This window comes from Sus scrofa, chromosome 1, assembly GCF_054392235.1.
Source record: "Sus scrofa isolate SSC_HxYL_T2T_F1_AM1 chromosome 1, Sscrofa_HxYL_maternal_Yorkshire_Landrace_v2.0, whole genome shotgun sequence".
In the NCBI taxonomy this organism is placed as follows: Eukaryota; Metazoa; Chordata; class Mammalia; order Artiodactyla; family Suidae; genus Sus; species Sus scrofa.
Window position 1 is genome coordinate 92579841 of NC_139383.1, and position 26829 is coordinate 92606669.

Sequence of the window (26829 nt, forward strand, 5' to 3'; positions counted from 1 at the left end):
TCTTCCTATACCATAGCTTACAGCAGCAAAGATCCTTAACCCATTGAGCCCGAAAATTTGTTGAGCCTCTGTCACTCATGGCTACTAGTTGGGGTCGTTACCGCTGAGCCACAACAGGAATTCCCATATGCTACTGTATCTTGACTGCTTTCTGGAAAGGCAAAAAATTAGAGGAAACAAATCCATGGAAACTGAGCTACATCCAAATGGCGACATATGATTGTGCAATAGGATATGAAACTCACACTCGTAACCAGGGCCCTTGAACTGGCTTAAGAATCTGCTCTGGCTTGAGGCTGACACGGGAGCTTCTCCCTAGACTGAAACCAGAGAGCTGAGCTGGCGTTCCCAGGGGTTAAGTAGGGCCGTCCTGCCCAATTGGCTACTTTTACCTTCTGGTCAATGAAGAAAGGTCAGACTGTCTGAGGGGCCAGCCAAGGCCCAGCTGGCCACCCTCTAACCTTTGGGATAAATATCACAATGTTAAGAAAGCATGGCCCTGACAGTTTTATAAGAAAATATTCTGATATAAAATCACTGCCTTTATTATATTTTCCCTCAACTAGGTTACTGAAATTTTCTACATTGTGGAAGACAGGAAACTATGATGATTTCCAATCTTCCTATTTTATAGGGTTTTCGCTTATGTTTAAAGCCAGTTACTGGTGAGGATTTCCTACAGAAGTACAGAAATCTCAGCAGCCAACTTTCAGGCTACATGCTACACTCCAATATTGGAAATCAGTTGAATGATTCTGGATGATTTTGTATAATTTCAAAATTTTAGCCCTAAAATCTGAGGGCTTTGAAACTGTCTCCTAACTTAACATAATCAAGCAGAAGACTACTAACTTTCAACAACAAGCTGAAAGATAAGAATTGTGATTGGGGAGCTTTAATGCACAAAGTTCTTATGAGCAGGCAAATCTGCAAGCTGAGATTTTTTTTTTTAAATAGCTGCACTTGCAGCACACGTGAGTTCCAGGGCCAGGGACTGAATCTGAGCCAAGGCTGCAACCTATGCTACAGCTGTGGGACTGCTGGATACTTTAACCCACTATGCTGGGCCGGGGATTGAACCAAGCCTCTGCAGCAACCCAAGCTGCTGCAGCTGGATTCTTAACCCACTGTACCACAGTGGGAATGCTGATTTTTTTTTTTCTTCAGGTTCCACTATATCTCTCTTTGATGAAGACTGCCCAAACTTGTAATAGGCTTACTGTATTAGAGCACGAAAAAGTATTAAATTATGAGTTTATTTTTTTGGATACACAAAAGAGCACAATTATAATCCTTTATAAATATCTTTACAAATTAATGACAAAGCCATAATAACCTAGTAAGGTTATTTTCTTTTTCTTTTTTTTGGGCCACCCCCATGGCATATGGATGTTCCCAGTCTAGGGGTCAAATTAGAGCTGTAACTGCCAGCCTACACCACAGCTCATGGCAATGCCAGATCTTTAACCCACTGAGCGAGGCCAGGGATCAAACCTGCATTTTTATGGATACTAGTTGGATTTGTTTCCACTGCACCACAACAGGAACTTCCTAATAGGGTTATTTTCAGAGGTGCTAAGTATAAATACTTCTTATCCTCTATCTATACACTTGTGTTCATTAAAAGTCTTCTATGAACAGGAAGCTATAACTGTCTCTCAAGTTTGTCTGTATCACACAAATGTTGATCGGTTTGGGGTGATCTATTCATAGCTGCTTGTCTCTGCTGAGTGGTCTTCACAAATCGGAGCAGATTGATGATGGCAGCAGGTGTCACTCCAGGGATACGACTGGCAGCCCCAATCTATGAATTAATACCACAAGAGAAACATAAATGAACCAGGTCAAATATAAGTAAATCTATTTTCCTCCTGGTAACACTTTGTTACAGTTTACAAAGATACTTTCAAAGATACTTTCAAAATAACTCTAGAAAGCAGATAAAGGAAATGTGGTTATTATTAATATATTCATTTACGGAGGAGAAACTGAGGCTCATAAATATTTGAGAACTTGTCCCAGGAGTTCCCTTGTGGCACACCAGGTTAAGGACCTGGCACTGTCACTGCAGTGGTGCAGGTTTGATCCCTAACCCAGGAACTTCCATATGCCTCAGGCATGGCCAAAAAAAAAGACATTTGTCCAAGGTTATATAACTAGCAGATGTTAGAGTAATTTTTCTTTTCATTAAACTAATCTAACACCACTAGCATTGTGTTGGGCAGCACTTCGTAATTAATCTCAGTAGTATTTCTGTGGCATATTTTTACAGTGAAATGTATAGATTATTCATTCTAAGTAGTATTAAGACAAACGGCCTCAGGAGTTCCCACTGTGGCTGAGCAGGTTAAGAAACTGACTAGGTTCCATGAGGACACAGGTTTGATCTACGGCCTCTTTCAGTGGGTTAAGGATCCTGTGTTAACATGAGCTGTGGTGTAGGTTGCAAATGTGGCTTGAATCTGGTACTGCTGAGGCTGTGGTGTAGGCTGGCAGCTGCAGCTCCGATTTGACCTCTAGCTTGGGAACTTCCATATGCTGCAGGTGCAGTCCTAAAAAAAAAAAAAAAAGACTAATGGCCTCCTATCAGTTCAGGTCTGTGCTGCCATCAAATGAGTCTGTAGCAAAGATGTCAGAGCTTTTTGTATTTTAGAATTTTGGATAAGAGCTGAATTCCAATGACCAGTGCTGTGCAATTAAATTTTCTGTGATAATTTTCTATGACAACTGCACTGTATAAATCCAGTAAGGTAGCTAATAGCTTTTTGTGGCTACTCAGCATTGGAAATGTGGCTAGTATGACTGAAGAGTTGAATTTTTATTTTATTTACTTTTAATGTAAATGGCCACATTTGGCTAATGGCTCTCATGGTGGGCAGTGCAGTCTGTGACTCTTGACAAAAACCTAACAGGATATATAGTTACAAAATATAAGGCCTCTCTGCCCACCTTCCACAATGACTATTACTAAATACTATGTTAAGCTGATGAAATCATGCCTTTTTTTAATTTAAAAAAATTAAATTTATTTAAAAAATATAATTATATTATTATTATTTTTGCTTTTTAGGGCCACACCTGTGGCATATAGAGGTTTCCAGGCTAGGGGTCAAATCAGAGCTGTAGCCACCAGCATACACCACAGCCACAGCAACACCAGATCCGAGCTGCGTCTGCAACCTACACCACAGCTCATGGCAACGATGGATCCTTAATCCACTGAGTGAGGTCAGGGATCAAACCCATATCCTCATGGATCCTAGTTAGATTCATTTCTGCTGTGCCATGACAGGAACTCAAAAAAAAATTTTTTTTTGGCCCTGCCTGTGACATGTATAAGTTTCCCAGATCAAGGATCGAACCTGCACCCCAGCAGGGGCCCTAGCTGCTTCAGTAAAAACACTGGATACTTAATCCACTGTACCACAAGGGAACTTCCCACAAATCCACTAAAAAAAAAAACAACCTTTCATATCCTTTTCTTTAAACTCAATGAATTTTATTACATTTATAGTTGTACAACAATCATCACAACCCAATTTTATAGCTTTTCCATCCCAAACCCCCAGCCTATTTCCCCCCCCCCCCAACCTCTCTCCTTTGGAAACCATAAGTTTTTCAAAGTCTGTGAGTCAGTATCTTTTCTGAAAAGAAGTTCATTGTGTTCTTAAAAGAGTCCACATGTGAGAACATATGATGTTGGTGTCTCACTGTCTAACTTCACTTAGCATGATAATTTCTAGGTCCATCTGTGTTGCTGCCAAGGCCATTATTTCTTTCCTTTTAATGGTTGAGTGATATTCAAATCATTCTTTTCTTAAAAAAAAAATTGTTTTTTCAAAAAAAAAAATAAATAAATAAAAAGGGAGTTCCCATGATGGCGCAGCAGAAATGAATCCGACTAGGAACCATGAGGTTGAGGGTTCGATCCCTGGCCTCGCTCAGTGGGTTAAGGATCCGGCATTGCTGTGAGCTGTGGTGTAGGTCGTAGAAGGGGTTTGGTTCTGGCATTGCTGTGGCTGTGGCGTAGGCTAGCAGCTGTAGCTCTGATTCGACCCCTAGCCTGGGAACCTCCATATGCCACTTGCACGTCCCTAAAAAGACAAAAGACAAGAAAAAAAAAAAAAATTGTTTTTTCAAAAATTTTTGCAGACCATAGATTTGTTAAATGTCCCTTTATTTTATGAATCACTTCCACAGCCCCAAACCCCAACCTGCTGCCCATTAAGCTATAATACATCATCAATTTTTTTTTTTGGGAAACACACACATGGGAAAATGTGGTGGGGGACCTTTGGCTCCCTTATTCCTCCTAGTGTCTTCAAGGTAAGACTGTGGAACCCCTAGGGAAGGATCCAAGCAGTGATTTGAAAACCACTGATATGTATTCTATTTTATTTTATTATTATTTTTTTGTCTTTTCTAGGGCCACACTTGGGGCATATGGAAATTCCCAGGCTAGGGGTCTAATCAGAGCTGTAGCTGCCAGCCTACACCAGATCCATAGCAACACAGGATCCGAGCCGCATCTGTGACCTACACCATAGCTCACGGCAACGCCAGATCCTTAACCCACTGAGCGAGGCCAGGGATTGAACCGCAACCTCATGGTTCCTAGTAGGATCCATTAACCACTGAGCCACGAAGGGAACTCCTATGTGTTCTATTTTAACCTAAAGAAGTTTCTTTTGGGTCATGCATAGATACAACTGATGATTTATCACATGGTTGGGACTAGAGAATAATTATAATCAACCCAATTCTTGACTTTCAGTTACTTATTTAGACTAAGCTTTTCCATCTCTCATAACAACATACTGACAACTGCCATACAAAGAGAATATGAAAAGAAGAGGTTAAGATTTTTATGATGAAATAAAACAGTTCCACGACCACTGTAAATCTAGGTTTTAAAAATTACGGCACTGGAGTTCCCATCGTGGTTCGGTGGTTAATGATCCCAACTAGCATCCATGAGGACACAGGTTTGATCTTTGGCCTAGCTCCACTTGCTCAGTGAGTACAGGGTACAGCATTGCCATGAGCTGTGGTGTAGGTCACAGACGCAGCTTGGATCCCGCATTGCTGTGGCTGTGGTGTAGGTTGGCAGGTATAGCTCTGATTGGACCCCTAGCCTGGGAAGCTCCATATGCCATGGGTGTCGCCCTAAAAAGACAATAAATAATAAATAAATATTAAAGCACTGACTGGGAGTTTGAGGTTAATAAATGCAAACTGTAACATTTAGAATGGATAAGCTCTTTATAATCTGTTCCAATCACTGCCTGTTTTCTTACCGTCTGTGGCCGACTGAAATGTAATTTCTCTCGAACTTCATAGGACAAGGACACATCCCTAAGAGTCAAATAATCTAGGTCCTCTGGTAGTCGGAGAGCTTCATCTCGCTGAACTTCCTTCATTTCTTGTTGCTGATGGAACAATACTGCTTCATAAGTGGCTGGTGAACAAATATAATTATGTTACGATACTCAGATTATATTAACAACTTACATTTTTATAATTTTATACAATTTAGAGAGCTTCTGCATGCACGATCTCAATACCACAAGACAGTCAGGATAAATGTTCCCTTTTTTTTCTGTAAGATTTTTATTTTCTCTTATAGTTGCTTTACAATGTTCTGTCAATTTCTGCTGTACAGCAAAGTGACCCAGTCATACATACACACACACACACATACACACACATATACACATAAACTCTTTTTCTCACATTATCCTCCATCATGTTCCATCACAAGTGATTAGATATAGTTCCCTCTGCTGTACAGCAGGATAGATGTCCCCTTTCAAAGATTAGGACATTGAAGCTAAAATAAAGGAGTATCTTGCATATTAACTACAACATTCTGTCTGGTAGTTTATTCCATATCCTCTTCATTTTAAAAATCTGGAAAATTAAAAGTGCAAGGAGAAACTGCTTTCCTTCTCAGTGTAAATTCTGATGGAACATTTCCTTCAATAGGCTGTGGGTTTGAATTTAAGTCCTAAAGATAAGACGTTTCTCCAAGAAAACAGTTTCCTGAATTTATGTCCATATAAGCTATAATTTTTTTTTTTTTTTTGGCTACACCCACAGCATGTAAAAGTTCCTAGGCCAGGGACAACTGGTGCCACAGCAGCAACCCAAGCCACTGCAGTGCCAACACTAGATCCTTAAACTGCTGGACCACAAAGGAACTCCAAAGGTATAATTTTATTTTCTTATTAGGGCTGCACCTGAGGCACACGGAAGTTGCCAGGTTAGGGGTGGAATTGGGAGCTGTAGCTACACCACAGCCACAGCAACATGGGATCCGAGCCACATCTGCGACCTACACCACAGCTCATGGCAACACCAGATCCTTAACGCACTGAGTGAGGCCAGGGAGCAAACCTGCATCCTCATGGATACTAGTTGGGGTTTTTTTTTTTTTTTTTTTGTCTTTTTGCCTTTTCTAGGGCCACTCCCATGGCATATGGACGTTCCCAGGCCAGGGGTCTAATTGAAGCTGTAGCTGCTGGCCTATGCCACAGCCACAGCAATGCGGGATCCAAGCCGAGTCTGCAACCTACACCACAGCTCACGGCAACGTTGGATTCTTAACCCACTGAGCGAGGCCAGGGATCAAACCCGCAACCTCATGGTTCCTAGTCGGATTTGTTAACCACTGCGCCACGACAGGAACTCCCTAGTTGGGTTCTTAACCCTCTGAGTCACAATGGAAACTCCCCAAAGCTATAATACAAAAAGCAGATCTTCTTAAGAGTTCACTTGTGGCGCAGTAGGTTAAGGGTCTGGCGTTGTCACTGTTGTGGTGCAGGTTTGATCCCTGGCCTGGGAACTTCCACATGCCACAGGTGGCTCCCCCTGCCCCCCCCCAAAAGTAGATCAGTAGATCTTGGATGATAACATATAATTTTTTTTTTTACAGAGTGTAGTTGATTTACATACAATGTTTCTTCAATTTCTGCGGCAGAGCAAAGTGATCCAGCCATCCATACACACACATTTGTTTTTTTTTAGGGCTGCATCTGTGGCATATGGAGGTACCCAGGCTGGGGGTCCAAATGGAGCTACAGCTGCTGGCCTACATCACAGCCACAGCAACTTGGGATCTGGGATGTGTCTGTGATCTGCATCAGAGCTCATGGCAATGCTGGGTCCTTAACCCACTGAGTGAGGCCAGGGATCAAACCCTCGTCCTCATGGATCCTAGTCAGGTTTGTTTACCGCTGAGCCGTGAGGGGAACTCCCGCAAATTCTTTTTTCTTTTTCTTCATTTTCCATCAGGTTCTAACCCAAGAGATTGGATGCAGTTCTCTGTGCTATACAGCAGGACCCATTTCCCATCCTTTCTAACAGTCTGCACCTACGACAAACTCCCTGTTTGTCCCCCTCGTTCCCCATTCCCCCCTGGCAAACAAGTCTGCCTTCCATGTCCAGATAACATATAATTTAACTAAGGTTTTATAATTCAGAAGAGAAGTTAAATAATTCAGCAATTATTTTGTAATCAAAGCTTCTGTTCTTAGAAAAATATATTTGAAACCTAAACTGAAGCAGTCATTCTGTCCTGTTTAAGGGAGCAAGTTTTCTCTAAGGGTTTTGGTGGCATCTGCTTCCATGACTTGACTGGCAACCAGAAAATCTCAGCTCCAAGCCTGGCTGTACCAATAAATTACCCTCTGACTATCATTATCTTTCTGGGACTCAGCCGCTTTATCTAGAAATGTTAAAGGCTGAACTAGATGGCTTAGGATGGCCTTTATGACAACAAAAGAGAGTTGTGAGGGGTAGAGGCTTTGTAGTCAGACATGCTAGGTTCAAATCTCAGTTTGCCACTCACCTTGGGCAAGTTATCACTTATCTGTAAAATTAAGACATAATGCCAAAACCTATCCTTCATAGGACAGGATTAAATATCAAACAAAATAATGAATATAAGGGATTAACACAATATATAACAAATGAGTACAAAATGTAATGAAATTTTATGACTTGGAGTTCCCGCCATGGCTCAGTGGTAATGAACCTGACTAGTATCCATAAGAACTTGAGTTTGATCCCTGGCCTCACTCAGCAGGTTAAGGATCCAGCATTGCTGTGAACTGTGGGGTAGGTCACAGACATGGTAGATCCCACATTGCTGTGACTGTGGTGAAGGCTGACAGCTGCAGCTCCTATTTGACCCCTAGCCTGGGAACTTCCATATCTTGCAGGTGCGGGCCTAAAAAGGAAAAGAAAAAAGAAAAAAAGGCATTTTATGACTCATAAACAGACTCTTTTCTTTTCTTTTTTTTTTTTTTTTGTCTTTTTGCCTTTTCTAGGGCCGCTTCCCGCAGCATATGGAGGTTCCCAGGCTAGGGGTCGAATCGGAGCTTTAGCCACTGGCCTGCGCCACAGCCACAGCACCTTGGGATCTGAGCCGCGTCTGTGACCTACACCACAGCTCACAGCAACGCCAGATCCTTAACCCACTGAGCAAGGCCAGGGATTGAACCCACAACCTCATGGTTCCTAGTCGGATTCGTTAACCATTGTGCCACAACGGGAACTCCAATAAACAGACCCTTAATGGGATCACAGAACACAAATGAAAAGGTAATGTATATGTTAAAGATGTAATCTTTCAAATAAGTATGCAGTGAAATATGAGAGACAGTATGAAGAAGAATATGAAAATGACATCTGCCTTCAGAAACTCCTCTAGTGGAGGATCCAGGCAGTGATTTGAAAACCACTGATACATGTTATATTTTAACCTAGTGTGGGTTCTATTAAGCCATGGATATAAATTTATACTTTATATTGACAGAGTTTTTAAAGAACAAGGCAAAATAGCTATTCCATGGCTAGAGTCAGGGTTTCCTATAAACAAGTTAAAAATAACTATTTTGGATGTTCTATTGGGCAAAGTAAAACTGTAAACCAAGTTTAAAATATAGAATTTAAGGAAGTTCCCTTGGGGTGCAAGGGGTTAAAGACGCAGCACTGCCGTGAGCTGTGGTGTAGGTTGCAGATGCAGCTTGGCTCTCGTGTTGCTGTGGCTGTGGTGTAGGCCAGCAGCTATAGCTCTGATTTGACCCCCAGCCTGGGAACCTCCATATGCCACAGGTGCAGCCCTAAAAGAAAAAAAAAAAAAATAAAATCTATTAGCAAAGAACAATATTTGGTCATTTGGAAGAAGGATGGGTCACCCTATACATGCAGCCAAAGCAAAGTGACAGACCTCTATGAATCTGAAAGAAAATGCCACTGCTGGAAGAAATGCAGCATTCTTACCATCTTCGCTGGTCCCCGAGGAGCTTAAAGTTCCTTCCTATTTGAACAGTCCATTATTATCCTGCTTTTCCTACCCTTCTCCCTCATCTCATTCTGTTCTCTGCCTTTTTTTCCACATAATTTTCCATCTGAGGAAAAATTATCACAATGCAGAAGCTGGTGTTATTCTCAGTATTTTCGTTTATGTTTGACTTTTTTTTTTTTTTTTTTTTTTTGCTTTTTAGGGCCACATCAGCAGGATATGGAAGTTCCCAGGTTAGGGGTCAAAGTGGAGCTAGAACTACTGGCCTACACACAGCTCACAGCAACACTGGATCCTTAACCCACTGAGGGAGGTCAGAGATTGAATCTATGTCCTCATGGATACTAGTCAGGTTTATTTAAGTTTTATTTAAGAAAAACTTAAATAAAAATGCAATGCAATTCCAAAAGTCACATGTGGCTTTGATGGTCAATATACTGACCAAGAGTATGAGAGCACACTATGTGTTATAATGTACAGGGGCAGACTATGAATTTCTTTGCCAGATACAAAATAAAGTACTTGTTCATGGAAGAATATTCTAATATATGTCAAAGCAAAAGACAAGATTATTTTTCTCATTATTAGAACACTATATGGAAGAAAAAGAAAGTTTGGGAGTTCCTTTGTAGCACAGCGAGTTAAGGAACTGGTGTCACCGCAGTGGCTAATGTCACTGCTGTGGTGTGGGTTCCATCCCTGGCCTAGGAACTTCAGAATGTTGAGGGTGCAGCCAAAAAAAAAAAAAAGATTTTTTTTCTTCTTCTTAAGGGCTGCATCCACAGCATTCAAGGTCCCAGGCTAGGGGTTGAACTGGAGCTATAACTGTCAGCCTAAACCACAGCCACAGCAATGCCAGATCCAAGTTGCATCTGTGACCTACACCACAGCTCATGGCAACGTCAGATCCTTAACCCACTGAGCGAGGCCAGGGATTGAACCTGAGTCCTCATGGATGCTAGTTGGGTTGGCTAACTGCTGAGCCACAATAGGAACTCCACTTTTTTTTTTTTTTTTCCTCGTTTTAAAGGAGAGCTCTACGGTACCACTTCCCAAACACGAACTACACAGACAAATCACCTAGGGATTGTGCTAAAAGGCAGATGCTCACTCAGTGGGTCTAGGCTGGAGCCTGAGATTCTGCGAACCCACCTGGCTCCCATGGCTGTAATATGCTGCCAGCTGGGGACCCTAGTCTGAGTGATCAGAGCTTATATCTTACTCTGGTCCTATAGTAATAGTGGCTCCTTTTGACACAGAGCTCTTCATGGGCGTGCCATCCATTCAGTTTGCACAAATAGAAAAGAGCAGACCGACACCCTAAAGTAAAACGGTATTTTCTACCTTCTATTTTCAGTCTTTCGGCTAGCTCTCTACACTTGCTGTACTTCTTCAAGGGCTCTGGAACAGCCTTGGCCAATGACTTCATGTCAACTTCCTCGTACTTCAGAACATCAAGAGCTCTGAGGAGATAAGAAGGTTTCATTAACACAGGAAAACTAAATAAAAAATAAAAATAGTATTTTAGAATCATATATATTTTTAAGAGTGAATAAAAAGATAAGTTACATCTAGAGGACTTTGAAAAGAAGCCAAACACAACAGCTACATTCATTTAAAATGTCCAAGTAGGAGATCTAGAGGTAATGTCTCTAAAATGATTTCACTTTGCTGTAAAAAGTAAGAAAGGTTTTGGAGTTCCCCTTGTTGTACAGTGGGTTAATAATCCAACAGTAGCTGCTTGAGTTGCTGCGGAAGTTGCAGCTTTGGCTGGGATTCAATACCTGGCTTGGGAACTTCCATATGCCATGGGTGTGGCCATGATATATGCATATTAATGTATGTGTGTGTGTATGTGTGTGTGTGTGTATATATATATGTGTGTGTGTGTGTGTGTGTATAAAAAACTCATTTTTTTTTTGTCTTTTTAGGGCCACACCCCTGGCATATGGAGGTTCCCAGGCTAAGCAGTTGAATTGGAGCTGCAGCTGCTGGCCTACACCACAGCCACAGTAACATCAGATCCAAGCAGCGTCTGTGACCTGCACCACAGCTCACAGCAATGCTGGATCCTTAACCCACTGAGTGAGGCCGGGCATTGAACCTGTGTCCTCATGGATACTAATCAGATTTGTTTCCACTGAGCCACGGCAGGCACTCCATAAAATAGCCGTCATTTTTGAAAAGCTTTTTTTTTTTTGGCTGCAATTGCAGCATGCAAAACTTTTTGAGGCCAGGGATCAAAGGATCCAGTGTAGGCCAAAGCTTGGTCTCAGTCCCTGGTCCACAGACTTCCGTATGCCATGGGTATGGCCATAAGTGCGGAAAAGTAAGAGAGGTTTTAATTAAAAATGCATACCTGAGAGGTACACTTTTACCAATACTTATAGAAGCCTCTGGGATTAAGTTTTTCCATTTGGAACTTGAAAACTCAATAGATTTTAGCACAGAAATGCCTTCTTCTAAAGAAGACTTCATCCAAGAAGCTCTCTCATATCGTTGTTGGGACACACAGCCAGCTTCCTTATACCCTAGAAGGAAGAAAGAGATGCTATAATGAAAGAGGTTTTATTTATTTATTTTTTGGTTTTTAGTGCTGCACCCATAGCACATGTAAGTTCCCAGGCTAGGAGTCGAATTGGGGCTGTAGCTGCTGGCCTACGCCACGGCCACAGCAATGCAGGATCCAAGCCATGTCTGCAACAGAGGCCACAGCTCATGGCAACACTGGATCCTTAACCCACTGAGTGAGGCCAGGGATCAAACCCACATTCTCATGGATACTAGTCAGGTTCGTAACCTGCTGAACCACAAAGGAACTCTGAAAGAGGTTTTAAAAGAGAAGAAAACTGGCTGCAGGACTTGGGGAAGTTACCTCGGAATGTGAGCCTGTTGTCAGCGTTATCAGGGCGCAGCGACAAGCGGAACTCAGCTCTGCTGGTAAACATGCGGTAAGGTTCATTGGTGCCCAGTGTTGTGAGGTCGTCAATCAAAACTCCTATGTAGCCTTCTGTGCGGCTAATGACAAAAGGAGGCTTGCATCTGACCCGAAGACTTGCATTGATTCCAGCCATGATGCCCTACAAGAGGACTGAGGTGTTTAAAAGGCTATTCTGAACAGAACAAAGCCACCTAATCAGACACTACTTGGGAAAGATGGCATGGAGGTAAGGAAAGCAAGCACTGACTGGAAGGTCTGGAACAGAGACAGAAAACATTGGTCCATACTCAGAAACCAAATATGGTTAATGTATCACTTTAGAATCCTGTGATTCATTGTTTTCAAAATATCTAATATTCCTGATAAGACTAGGTGACTAATCTTCTAAAAAAATCCACCTGTAAGACTTTTCTAGACTTCTCCCACTTATAAGTAAAAATAACGTAACTTCCTTAAACATAACATAGCTTAAAAAGGAATACTTTGCTGTACAGCAGAAATTGACATAACATTGTAAATCAACTGTAACAGAAAAAATAAAAATCTTAAGTAAATAATTTTTTTTAAGAAAATGGAATAATGGGGTAAATTTCAATAAAGTTAGGTTAAAAGAACTAAATTTTCAGACTTCTCTGCTAGTGCAGAGGGTTAAGGATCCAGCATTGTCACTGCTGTGGCGTGGGTTGCTGCTGTGGCATAGGTTCAGTCCCTGGCTCAGGGATATCCATATGCCACAGGTGCAGCCTCCAAAAGGAAAAAGAACTATATTTTCTTTTGTTTAAATTTCAGAAGCAATACAACAAACCTTCAAATATGCTATAAGATTAGAGCTCAGAAAAGAGCAATAAAGGCACAGTGTTTTCAAAATCCTGTTGTATACAGTAGCCACTCCCATATATTCTGAAATGGAAGTCATTATGAGCTGTATCCAAGCTCTATATCTAGTTATCATAACATATCTGGTTCTAACAGATGTCAAGGGGAGGGATACAAGTTAAATAATGCTTGTTTATTTATGGTAACATCTGAATGACCTCTTACTTGAGCTGCAGCTTCCTCATAACCAGTAGTGCCATTTATCTGTCCAGCAAAGAAGAGGCGCTGCACCAAGTGCGTCTCGAGAGATGGAGTGATCTGACGGGGATCTAAATAATCATACTGAACACCATAGCCTGGCCAAAGAAAAAATGGTGCAAAATAAGTAAAACAGCTCGGGATTTGCTTTGAGGTAGAGATGCAAAGATCATCATTAAATGCTCATCTAGGAGTTCCCTGGTGACTCAGCCGGTTAAGGACCTGGTGTCACTGCTGTGATGCAGGTTTGATCCCTGGCCTGGAAATTTCTGCACGCTGCGGGTACAGCCAGAAAAACCAAAAAACAAACAGAAAACTTCCAAAATGAAGACTTTAAAAAAAATATACATTATGGCCATACCCATGGCAAATAAAGTTCCAACACCACAGTTGCAGCAAAGCCAGATCCTTAACCTACTGTGCCCACCGAGAATTGAACTAGCATCTTCACAGTGACCGGATCCACTGCAGTTGGATTCTTAGCCACAGCACAAACTACAAAAACAGATCATTTTAAATGCACTTGACTTTGTCTTCTGAGACTCCTGACAATCTAACTGTAGCTAAGATCTTGCTGTCTGCTAAGCAATGCTGAGCTGAGTGAATGACAGCTGGCATTTTCTTTACCTGGCTGAATCATTTTAGCTTTCTCCAAGCCTCGGATGCAAGTGATCATTTTCTCTTGTAATTCAGCAGGCAGTGTCACAGATAACCCTTGGGGGTAGATGAGGTCAGAATCCATGCCTTCAGGTTCCAACCAAACCTGATGCAGACGGTTTGGAAAACGCAAAACCTTGGATTCAATGGAGGGACAGTATCTAGAATAGGACATTGGAATTTAAAACTCAATGAAACAAAGAAAAGAGAGTTGGGCTTATTCCCCACAGTAAGGGCACTGATATTTTGTCCCTACCTGGGTCCTCTTGTAGTCTCCTTAACGTGACAGTTAAGGTGAAGGTTCTCGAGGACAATCTCATCCACACGAGGGTTGGTGTGAGTCAAGTGACATGGCAGCTGATCTTCTGGCTACAACATAAGATCAGGTACAACACTGCTTTGGTTCTCTATTAGTTTGCCTCTTGTTCAAATAAATTCCAAACATGATATTAAGTTACTTTTACAGACATTAAATGTATGCACAATGCTGAATACTAATGGTGAAGTATCATTGCTAAAAAAACCCCAAAAGATGAACCTAAATTTAAGCAAGCCTCCAGATGAACAGTTAATAGGGAACATGTGGGATGCAGGAACATGTTTAAGAAACCAAAGGGGGAGTTCCCGTCGTGGCGCAGTGGTTAACGAATCCGACTAGGAACCATGAGGTTGTGGGTTCGGTCCCTGCCCTTGCTCAGTGGGTTAATGATCCGGCGTTGCTGTGAGCTGTGGTGTAGGTTGCAGACGTGGCTCGGATCCCACGTTGCTGTGGCTCTGGCGTAGGCCAGTAGCTACAGCTCCGATTCAACCCCTAGCCTGGGAACCTCCATATGCCGTGGGAGCAGCCCAAGAAATAGCAAAAAGACAAAAAAAAAAAAAAAAAAAAAAAGAAACCAAAGGGGCAGAAATCAGACAAAGAATGTAGAAAATCCATATAAGAAACGACTCCACTTCTTCCAAAGTTTTTTAAAAAGGAGAATATATAATGAGACCTATTATCCAAGGCAATGTGTGCGCCTCATTCAAGCCGTAGCTCAAATAAAACAAATGTAAAAACTGTTTAAAATAAATATTTAAAAACAACTGTAGGGAGTTCCCATCGTAGCTCAGCTGAAATGAATTTGACTAGCATCCAGGAGGATGCAAGTTTGATTCCTGGCCTTGCCCAGTGGGTTAAAGATCCAGCGTTGCCGTGAGCTATGGTGTAGGACACAGATGTGGCTCAGATCCTGCATTGCTGCAGCTGTGGTGTAGGCAGGCAGCTACAGTCCGATCCGATTCAACCCCTAGCCTGGGAACCTCCATGTGCTTCTGGTGTGGCCCTAAAAAGACAAAAAAAAAAACAAAAAAAAAAAGAAGAAATTATGTTTTGCTAGGCATAACAGTATTGTGGTTGTGGTTGCTGTTTTCTTGTGGCTGAACCACAACATGTGGAAGCTCCCCAGCCAGGGAGTGAATCCCAACTGTAGCTGCTACCTGCCTATAGGTGCAGCAATGCCAGATCCATAACCCACTATTCTGGGCCACGTATCGAACCCGCGCTACCACAGCAACAACTCACATCCTTAACCCACTGTGCCACAGCAGGAACTACCCATGGTTGATTTTTACAAAGCTCTTTTCTGGGAGTTCCAAGGTGGTGCAGCAGGTTAAGGACCTGGTGTTGCCAATGCTGTGACATGGGTACATCCTTGGCCCAGGAACTTCCATATGCCGTGGGCATGGCCAGAATAAATAAACAAATAAAATTCTTCTCTATTAAAGACAAACACCAAAGTATTTCTGAATGACATGTGATGTCTGGGACCGTGGCTTTAAAACTTAGCAAGAACAAAGCTTTGCGGAAACATGAAACAAGAATGTGAAAAGGGGAGTTCCTGTTGTGGTGCAGTGGAAACGAATCCGACTAGGAACCATAAGGTTGTGAGTTTGATCCCTGGCCTCGCTCAGTGGGTTAAGGATGTGGCGTTGCAGTGAACTCTGGTGTGGGCCGCAGACATGACGTGGATCTGGCGTTGCTATGGCTGTGGTGTAGGCTGGTGGCTGTAGCTCCAATTTGACCCCTAGCCTGGGAACCTCCATATGCCTCAAGTGTGGCCCTAAAAAGCAAAAAAAAAAAAAAAAAAAAGTCAAAAGATATATTTTATATATATATGTATATTTTTTTTTTTGGTCTTTTTGTCTCCATTTCAGATTAAAGAGAAATAACCACTGGAGTTCCCTTGTGGCTCAGTGGGTTAAGGATCCAGTGTTGTGAATGCTGTAGTGCAGGTTTGTTCTCTGGCCTGGGAACTTCTACATGCTGTCTTTGTGCTACAGACTGAAGTATTCAGAGGTAAAGGGTTGTGATCTCTGAAACTTACTCTTAGTCTATATCCTCTGTTCATAGCCAAATTTCCATAAATTATCTCACCTTAATCCATACTGTCTCATTCATAAAGCTGAATGGTATGGATGGATTATCAGGTGTCTGCTTGTTTAGAATGCTGAAATTAATGGACTCTTTGGCAATTCGGGGTGGAGTCCCAGTCTTCAGTCTTCCCACCACAAACCCCAACTTCTCCAGAGTCTGAGCCAACCCTACGGAAGGCTGATCTCCTAAACGTCCTGCTGGATGCGTCTCCAATCCTATGACAATCACACCTCTCAGAAATGTGCCTGTAGTAAGAACCACGCTGTCTGCATACACTGTGTTTCCATCCACTGCAGGACAGGAAAGAAAATAAAGTACACATTCGAATTGTTACCATTGATCAAACTGGAATGCGACAATTCTGTAGTAGAACTATAGAAAAATTTCATCTTTAGAAACTTGAAAAAGATTTTGAATTAGTAGGAAGGCTATATATTCTCAATCTCAAGACTCCCAGAAAGCTAGGATGGAGAGCATAATGTTATCACTAATACACATGGTCCTAAAATCTGTTAGCACTGAATTAGTCTCAGTTATTATTATTTTTTGTCTTTTGTCTTTTTAGGGCCACACCCATGGCATATGGAGGTTCCCAGGCTAGGGGATGAATCAGAGCTGTAGCCGCTGACCTACACCAGAGCCACAGCAACTCAGGATGTGAGCCGCATCTGTGACCTATACCACAGTTCACGGCAATGCCGGATCCTTAACCCACTGAGTGAGGTCAAGGACCAAACCTGCATCCTCATGGATGCTAGTCAGGTTTATTAACCTCTGAGCCACAACGGGAACTCCTCAGTTAATTTTTTAAATTAATTAATTTTAGACTTCCGGTTAAATATGACAGACTACCTCCTCTGATTTCTCCTCTCTCCTGAAACTCCAAGAAAATGAAATAAAGGGACAAAAAAGACATAAAATCACAGGGACAAGTAATGGGAAAGAACTTGTCAAAAATGACAGATTTCAAAATATTTTCGAGACAGAAAGTGTTTTTAAGAGTGATAAATGTTCTAGCAGAGAGGAGGCTGTAAATCAAGAACCTGCTGAGAGTGAAGTGACCTGCTCTGCGAAGGCTCAGAAGCTAGAGGACTAAATGTAAAGAATGGAGGAATGAACTGTGGGCTTCACTGAGAGAAAGAGAGAGAAAGAGTTGAAATCTGCATATAAAGGTCTGTCTGCAGACAGATCTACCTTATAAGAAAATGTAGGCTAATTCTTTGGGTAAGAGGGAGTTACTGTTTAATGGGTACAAAATTTCAATTTAAGATGATGCAAAAGTTCTGGAAATGGAGCGTGGTGACAGCTGCACAGCACTGTGAATGTACTTACTGGTGCTGAATTGTACACTTAAAAATAGCTAAAATGCCAGGTAGGTCACAGACACAGCTCGGATCCCGTGTTGCTGTGGCCATACTGCAGGGCAGCAGCTGTAGCTCTGATTCGATCCCCAGCCTGGGAACTTCCACATGCTGTAGGTGCAGCCCTAAAAAGCAAAACCAAACCAAACCAAACCAAAAGCAGCTAAAATGGGAGTTTCCATTGTGGTTCAGTGGGTTAAGGACCCAATATTGTCTCTGTGAGGATGTGGGTTCGGTCCTTGGCCTCATTCAGTGGGTTAAGGATCTGGTGTTGCAGTAAGCTATGGTGTAGGTCGCAGATGTGCCTCAGATCTGGTGTTGCCATGGCTGCGGTGTAGACCCCAGCCACAGCTCTGATTAGACCCTTGGCTTGAGAACTTCCATATCCTGCAGGTGTGGCTGTAAAAAAAAAAAAAAAAAAAAAAAAAAAACCCACTGGCTAGGAGTTCCCGTCATGGCGCAGTGGAAACAAATGGGACCAGGAACCATGAGGTTGTGGGTTCAATCCCTGGCCTCACTTGGTGGGTTATGGATCTGGCATTGCCATGAGCTGTGGTGTAAGTCGCAGACGTGGTTTGGATCCTGTGTTGCTGTGGCTGTGCTGTAGGCTGGCAGCTGTAGCTCTATTGGACCCCTAGCCTAGGAACCTCCATATGCCTTGGGTGCAGCCCTAAAAAGCAAAAAAAAAAAAAAAAAAAAAGGCTAAAATGGCAAATTTTATGTTATGTACATTTTACAATAAAAAACTGCATTGTTAGTTATCTATAATGGAAAAGATTCTGAAAAAGAATGTGTATGTGTGCATGTATAACTGAATCACTTTGTTGTATGCCCGAAACGTAAATCAACTATACTTGAATGAAAAAATTTAATTAAAAAATTGTATTGTTGGGCCCATAAAATAGACAGGGTCTAAAGAATAGCATTTGAGGATACAAAATTAAGTAAGAGAAGTACAAATAATTTAAAAGTATAAAAATCTCCACTAATAAAGCAATGTAATTATCAAATCCGGAGAGGAGGCAAGGAAAAGGAAAATAAAGCTAGTAACTATTCACATAGGGAAGTCAGTAAACACTGACAGAAAAAAGAGAAGATTAAGTATATTACACAAGAATCATAGTTATCAAGGTAATCACAGAACAAAACCATAAACTTTTAAGAAAGAAACATAGCAAAAAAAAAAGATGAAAAAAAGAAAGAAACACAGTTCTCTAAAGCAAAGCAAACACAGATTAAGTGGTTGGGGTAAAAAAAGTATAGTACAGAACAGTATGTACAACATGCTATGTGTGTTTGTGGGAAATATATTATATATATATATATTTATGATGGAGATATACTTACGCATGAAGATCCATATCAATGCACAGACAGAAAGACCACACCAGAGACTAGAAATGCTCCTGAAGAAGGAAACTGGCTGCCTGGGGTACAAGATGAGAGCGTGATCACCTGTTACTCTACCTTCTTTCATGCCCTTGAAACTGTTTACCCTGTATATATAGTCCCCATTTGAAAAACCTTGTAAATCTATAAAAAGGTAATTTAAAACATGGAAAAGAAGTCAAAGTGTTGGGAGACATGTTTCTACAATCTTTCCTTAGCCTCTCTGCTTCTGTTTTCTATGTTGAAAACTCCATCTTGTTCTGCTTTACCTTTACCCTAAATTCCTGCTTGAAAAACCACTGCAGTGCTGGTAAATAACTTAAGCTTACGAACAAAGACCAAAAGGCATAGGTTATTCATATGGTCAGCTGAATGAGGACATGATGCGTTGGTCTAGGCATGCCGGACCAGTGCAGATAGGCACGCCATTTGCACAGCATGATATGTCCTATTAGAATAAGAGAAAGAGGAGCCTCATGGCCCCAGGGGGTTTATGAGGAGTCCTTAGTGGGATAGGTACCAGCAAGGAGAACGAGGTGCAAACCTAGGCAACCTGGCTGCAGATAGGCACACTGCTGGAAGCACAATGATGATTCTTAACCCACCGAGCGAGGCCAGGGATCGAACCTGAAATCTCACGGTTTCTAGTCAGATTCATTAACCACTGAACCATGACGGGAACTCCTATGTGACTTTTAAAATAATAAAAGAACTATATCCTGCACCTACAGCCCCCTCCTCACTTGATGTAAACCTAAAGAGCACAATAAAAGCAGCGTGGTTTCTTGAGGCGGGGCTCTTGGTCCCTGAGACCTTGAGTCTCCCCTGTTCCCACCTTTAATTAAGGTGAATGTCTCTGTGTCTTGTTTTAAGTTAACTTTTTCTTAAGTTTCGCACCTGTTCTTCAGCCCTCACCTGCTGAGCTGGTCTCAGCATCAAGGTTTGTATTTTATTTTATGTTTTGTCTTTAGGGCCACGCCTGTGGCATATGAAGTTCCCAGGCTAGGGGTCCAATTAGAGCTACAGCTGCTGGCCTGCACCACAACCACAGCAACGCAGGATCCAAGCTGTGTCTGAGACCTTCACCACAGCTCACGGCAATGCTGAATCCTCAACCCACTGAGGCCAGGGATCACACCCACATCCTCATGGATACTAGTCTGGTTCGTTACCAGTGAGCTATAATGGGGACTCCCAAGATCTGTATTTTAAATGCTGAGATTCTCTAGCACAGCCCTCCTACCATGATGTTCCCAGAATGCTAGCAGGCAGCCAAAAGTCCCTGCCAGAAGATAAATTTTTCTCCGGAGGACTAAGAGACATCAATGTTTGTGATGTTCCCCAACAAAAAGCCTAGTTCAATCCTTAATCACCAGACTATAGAGTTGGTCAAGCAATAAAATTAACCATCCACACACAAATCCTCCAATCAGAGTTTTCAGTGAAAGTGAAAAAGCTCAAGTGGTTAAGTCTGTAGAGGGAGAGAATAGAGATAAATTGTTTTTCTGAACAAACTTAAATTCTACTTGTGTAAAAATTACTTGCCTGTGTTATTTTGATTTAAAAATTAATACATAATACTGAATACTCAAGTAAAATACATACTTAATAATCTTGTAAAAATATGAATTAAAAATATATACATATTTTTTGTCTTTTTGCTATTTCTTGGGCTGCTCCCGCGGCATATGGAGGTTCCCAGGCTAGGGGTCGAATCGGAGCTGTAGCCACTGGCCTACGCCAGAGCCACAGCAACTCGGGATCTGAGCCGCGTCTGCAACCTACACCACAGCTCACAGCAACGCCGGATCATTAACCCACTGAGCAAGGGCAGGGACTGAACCCGCAACCTCATGGTTCCTAGTCGGATTCGTTAACCACTGCGCCACCACGGGAACTCCTGAATTAAAAATATTTAAAGTCAGAACTAAGGAAAATAAAATTACCACAGAATTACCAGGAGGAAAATACAAAATTATGCAGGCTATAAAGTCCGGTATTGGGGAGTTCCCATCATGGCTCAGCAGAAATGAACCTGACTAGCATCCATGAGGAGGAAGGTTTGATCCCTGGCCTTGTTCAGTGGGTTAAGGACCTGGCGTTGCTGTGAGCTGTGGTGTAGACCAGCAGCTGTGACTCTGATTTGACCCTTAGTCTGGGAACTTCCATATGCTGTGGGTGTGGCCCTAAAAAAAAAGGAGAAATATGGTTTTTAATATAGCTTCCCCCATCCATGAAGAGAAAACACATTTTCCTAAAATATGCAAAACATCTCCATACTCAGCTCAAAGTCAATTTCTCATATGAAGTGTGATATTATTATCACCTATAAATAGGACATACCCAAAACAACACCACAGACACGGTATTTCCCGGTGCGCTCAGGCTCAGGTTCTGTGAGAATGAGATCTTCTACAGCCCCCTCCTGGACAGTAAGCAGTGGTGTATTTAGGATTTCTTTCTGTTGAAGGAGAATGCAAGTTGAAACATTAAGTTAAACAATCATGGGAATTCCTGTTGTGCCTCAGTGGTAACAAATCCAAATAGTATCCATGAGGATGTGGGTTGGAGCCCTGGCCTTACTCAGTGAGTTAAGGATCCAGCATTGCTGTGAGCTGTGGTGTAGGCTGGAAGCTGCAGCTCCGATTCAACCCCTAGCCAGGGGAACTTCCATATGCCTCTGGTGTGGCCCTAAAAAGACAGGGGAAAAAAAAACAACCAAAAAACCCAAAAAACAAAAAACCCACGCTTAAACCAAAATCACTAGTCTTTTCTGTTTTTGTGCCCTGTTCTTACCTGCATGTTCTGTTTATAGAGATTCCTATCAATTTGAGCTCTCAGACCCCAAACAGCTGGTCCCTTACGCCGGTTTAATACTTTGTAATGTACACCAGACTGGTCACAGATGCGAGAACACAGACCATCCAAGGCATCAACTTCCCTCATTAAATGCCCCTTTCCGATGCCGCCAAAGGAAGGATTACAGGACATCTGACCTAAAGAGAATAGACGTAAGCAAAATAAATATAAGCATCTTGTACATTTTGGGTGCTTGAAAGGGAAATGTCTATACAAGTGACTAGAATCACGGGATAAAAAATTAAAAAACTGGAAGCAAACACTAAAGACTAAATGCTGAGTTCCCAATGGGCTGCAAGAGTTACTTAGGGCATCCTGGAAGACAAACCATTGCTGGTAGTTTCTTTTGAAACTTTTCCTTGTGCATTTTCACTTCTTTGTTAGGTCGTCTTTTCCTTTTCAATGTGATTTTGAACTCCTTACCTTATGAAACCTTCCCAAATTAAGCTAATTTTTCTTCTTTTTATGGCTGTACCTGTGGCATATGGAAATTCCCAGGCCAGGGATCAAATTGGAGCTGCAGCTATGACCTATACTGTAGCCATGGAAACAATGGATCCTTAACCCACTGTGCCAGAATGGGGATTGAACCTGCATCCGCACAGAGGCAATGTTGGGTCCTTAGTCCACTGAACCACAATGGTAACTCCCAAATTAAGCATAATTTTAAGAAGTGCCTTTGCAGTGGTTCACTGTCATAATCAATTATGTTTTCCATAAATGCCATCTGCTATTTTCTTTATGTTTATGTTGCAGAAATAATTAAATTATAAGCTTTCTGAATGTAGAATTCACATTTTATACCTTTTCTTTAAATTCCTCTCATCTTATTTGACATCTAAACTTGGGCAGTTACCTCAAAGGTTTTTTTTTTTTTTTTTTTTTTTTGTCTTTTGTCTTTTTGTCTGTTGTTGTTGTTGTTGCTGTTGTTGCTATTTCTTGGGCCGCTCCCGCGGCATATGGAGGTTCCCAGGCTAGGGGTTGAATCGGAGCTGTAGCCACCGGCCTACGCCAGAGCCACAGCAACGCGGGATCCGAGCCGCGTCTGCGACCTACACCACAGCTCACGGCAACGCCGGATCGTTAACCCACTGAGCAAGGGCAGGGACCGAACCCGCAACCTCATGGTTCCTAGTCGGATTCGTTAACCACTGCGCCACGACGGGAACTCCTCAAAGGTTTTTATGGGAGGTATCATAGCATGGGAAAGCTGTGACAACAATCTGTGGATCTGCTGTGGCATCTAGCCATACAAAAGTTTTAATGGTCTCCAGAGAGAGGCTGGATGGTGCTGTGATTAGAAGCATGGGCCAGGAGTGAGTAAAAGAGATCTGGATCAGTTCACCACTTGTAAGTTCCATGTGCTTTTGGCAAGTTATCTAATATTCTGTACCTCAGTGTCCCTATTGTAAAAACAGGATGACAGCTATGGTAGATTATTTCCATCCTTCCTTTGATAAAGAATCCTCCCTCTGATACATCCACTATTGACTTAGGTAAATAGGCTTCTCTATGAGGCTTTGTGTTTGGGGAGTGTGACCTAAACTCAGTATAGGGGTAAATCTTTATTGTTCTCAAGTAATCACGGTATTCCTGTTCCTACTTGCCAGTGTCTGGTTTAGACTTTTCTCTTTTGTCATGAAAAAAAAAAAAAAAAAAAAAGTCTGTCAAAAAGGCATTATTTTCCAGGTTAGCATAAAACAATAGATTTTCTGCCTCTGATTTCATTATTGGCAGATGATATGACTGAACTGAAACAGGATTAATTTTTTTTTCTGTATTTTTATGGAAGTTTGACCTTCTAAGCCAAAGCTATCTTATTTTTCTGAGAAAAAGCAGAAACACTTGATGCTCCACTATATCAAATAACCATAAAAAAATGAGACTTAAGGTAGAACTGTAATTCACTAAGCTCATTTCTAAGAATTATTAAAATATCTCTGAAATATCTATTCATTTAAATAGAAAACTTAGTGGAGTTCCTGTTGTGGCTCAGTGAGTTAAGAACCCAACTAGTATCCATGAGGATGAAGGTTCGATCACTGGCCTCGCTCAGTGGATTACGAATCCAGTGTTGCTATGAGCTGCAGTGTAAGTCACAGATGTGGATCCTACGTTGCTGTGGCAAAAGCCAACAGCTGCAGCTCCAATAGGACACCTAGCCTGGGAACTTCCATATGCTGCAGGTGCGGCCCTATTTAAAAAAAAAAAAAAACAAAAAACAAAACTTAGAGAGATTCTACTGTGGCTCAATGGGATCTGTGGTGTTTTGGGAGCAGTGGGACCCAGGTTCGATCCCTGGCCCAGCAGAGTGGTTTGGGGATCTGGTTTTGCTGCAGCTGCAGCTTGGATCTAATCCCTGGCCCAGGAACTACACATGCCTCTGGGGGGCCAAAAAAGAAAAACAACAAAAAGAAAACTTACATTATACTGTATTGATATGAGAATATGAATGTGGGTTTTGGACTTCCTGTGTGGCTCAGCAGGTTAAGTATCTGGCATTGTGACTGCAGCAGCTTGGGTTTGATTCCTGGCCTGGGAACTTCCACATGCTGTGAATACAGCCAAGGAAAAAATATGAATATGGGTTTTGATGGGAATCCCTTATCCTTGACAAAACTACATTACTTACACTATTTAATGATCATCTTCATTCAACAGCACTTTTTTTTTGGTTCATTCGATCTTTAAAATTATTATTATTAAAAGGTAGTACCTAGTTTTTGTTTTAACAAGTATAATGAGCAAGGTGTAATCTTTCAGGTAATCATACAGCCTTTCTCCAAAAGAATTGCTGTGTATTTCTCCACAGTTATGAGCTGAATTTTTTTTTTTTGGCCATGCCCCAGGTTTGTGGAAATTCCTGGGCCAGGGATCCAACCTACACCACAGTAGTGACAACACTGACTCATTAACTCACTGCACCAAAAGAATGAATGAATGAAAAAACTTAATGGCTGTTTTAAAAAAGGTATTTCAAGAGTTCCCTTCCTGTCTCAGCGGTTAATGAACCTGACTAGTATCAATGAGGACACAGTTCGATCCCTGGCCTTGCTCAGTAGGTTAAGGATCCAGCGTTGCCATGAGCTGTGGTGTAGGTCTTAGATGCTGCTTGATCCGGAGTTGCTGTGGCTATGGCATAGGCTGGCAGCTGTAGCTCCGATCTGACCCCTAGCTGGGAACTTCCATATGCCTCGTGGGTGCGGCCCTAAAAAGATAAAAGACAAAAAAAAAAAAAAAAAAAAAAAAAGTATTTCAGTACACAAGTATGTGATTTATTAACAGTTTTTATAAAGCATAATTAACAAACCCTTCAATCGCTGCTCACTCTTAAGCAAAATGCGTAAAGACATGATATCTTAACTGCTATTTCTGATGATGCTAGAGAGGAGTCTGCTTTAATTTAGGGCCATCCAGCCATTGCCTGCTAAGCGCAAAAAAAGCACCGTCCTACGCACAAAATTGGAGAATAAACATACACTAGGAATGTGGATGCAATTAAAAAAAAAAAAAAAGCATCATTCCTCATGTAGTTCCTGTCGTGGCTTAGTGGTTAAGGAATCCGACTAGGAACCATGAGGTGGTGGGTTAGATCCCTGGCCTTGCTCAGAGGGTTAAGGATCCAGCGTTGCCCTGAGCTGTGGTGAAGGCTGCAGACGCGGCTGGGATCCCACGTTGCTGTGGCTGTGGCTGTGGCCTAGACCAGCAGCTATGGCTCCGATTAGACGCCTAGCCTGGGAATCTCCACATGCCGCTGCTGCGGCCATAGAAAAAGACATTAAAAGAAAAAAAAAAAAAAAAAGCATCGTTTTCCAAAAGGGCTTCACAAAACCTCGAGAATAACACAACAGTCATTTCATAAACAAGTACTAATAATGTTAATTCACTCTTTAACCAAAGCAACAGGCTAGTTAAGGGCAAATGACAACAATGAAATAAGGTATCAGCTTGTGTTCTTATAGTTAGTCCCTTTCTCTGGGCACCTCGATCCCCAACCTCCCCCAACGAACTACTACTGTGAGCACAGCACAATCGTGGTGCACAGAATAGCCTAGTGCAGAATTCTGGCCCGGACCCTCCGGATCTGCGAAACACAAATCAGGCTGAAACCACAGACGGTAGGATTTTCACCAGCCTTGAGAGGGTAAAGGCTGCCCACATCGGGCTCTGGGAGGGGGAGGAGGACACTGGCAGCTCGCATCCGAGGGTAAGCCCCACACCGCAAGACTCACCGATCGTATCCACGCGGTGTGTGAGCAGCAGGGTCCGGGAGCCGCACCGAGCGGCCGCGGCGGCGGCCTCGGTTCCCGCATGTCCTCCACCAATGACTACCACGTCGAAGTGAGGAGTCCTGGGCGCCGCGCCATCACCGCTGAACCCGGCCGAGGGGAGGTGCTGTTTGATGAGGAAAGCCGCAACCCGGCGGCCACAACCTCGGAGGGAGAACATGGTTGGAAACAGTCAGAGTCTAAACTCAGAACCGGATACTAGCGACGGACAGAAATTTAAAATAAGAAATCTTCAGGGCGCAGCCATCTTTCTATGACGTCACGGCGTATAACGTCTACGTCCAGCGTCGCCGCTGATTGGCAGTTGGGCTCGACTTTTCTGGCAAAGCGGGTAGTTGTGCAGGTGGTCCTGGGGATACGTACATTGTTTCTTGGTTGACTAGGTTAGTTGATTACTTACGGCTCTGGATTGGAGGGATTCCTACTCAGTCATCTTTTGTCCTTTTTAGGGAATTGATGCCCCAGTTGCCAGGTGGCCACCTACAACCAAGTTTGATTACTTTGCTTTATCAGATTCTTTGAAATTTCTGGTACACTGT

The 26829-nt window shown here is 42.3% G+C and overlaps 1 protein-coding gene across 4 annotated transcripts; it reads right to left on the reverse strand.

Moving 5' to 3' along the window:
* Positions 1–1242: 1242 nt before the first annotated feature.
* MTO1 (mitochondrial tRNA translation optimization 1) lies at positions 1243–26563 on the reverse strand. 4 transcript variants are annotated; one of them, XM_003121409.5, is made up of 12 exons: positions 26234–26563; positions 21939–22138; positions 21486–21603; positions 16393–16682; positions 14236–14348; positions 13950–14140; positions 13290–13420; positions 12183–12387; positions 11667–11838; positions 10652–10770; positions 5298–5458; positions 1243–1804 (listed from the first exon to the last, which is right to left on the reverse strand). In XM_003121409.5, the coding sequence occupies exons 1-12, from the start codon at positions 26448–26450 to the stop codon at positions 1646–1648; spliced, it is 2076 nt and encodes a 691-aa protein (XP_003121457.1). In that variant the 5' UTR covers positions 26451–26563; the 3' UTR covers positions 1243–1645. The 4 variants fall into 4 exon arrangements, 3 of the variants coding, with proteins under 3 accessions (XP_003121457.1, XP_084872914.1, XP_084872902.1); XR_014840207.1 differs by lacking the exon at positions 13290–13420; XM_085016788.1 differs by lacking the exon at positions 16393–16682.
* Between the last annotated feature and the right edge of the window lie 266 nt (positions 26564–26829).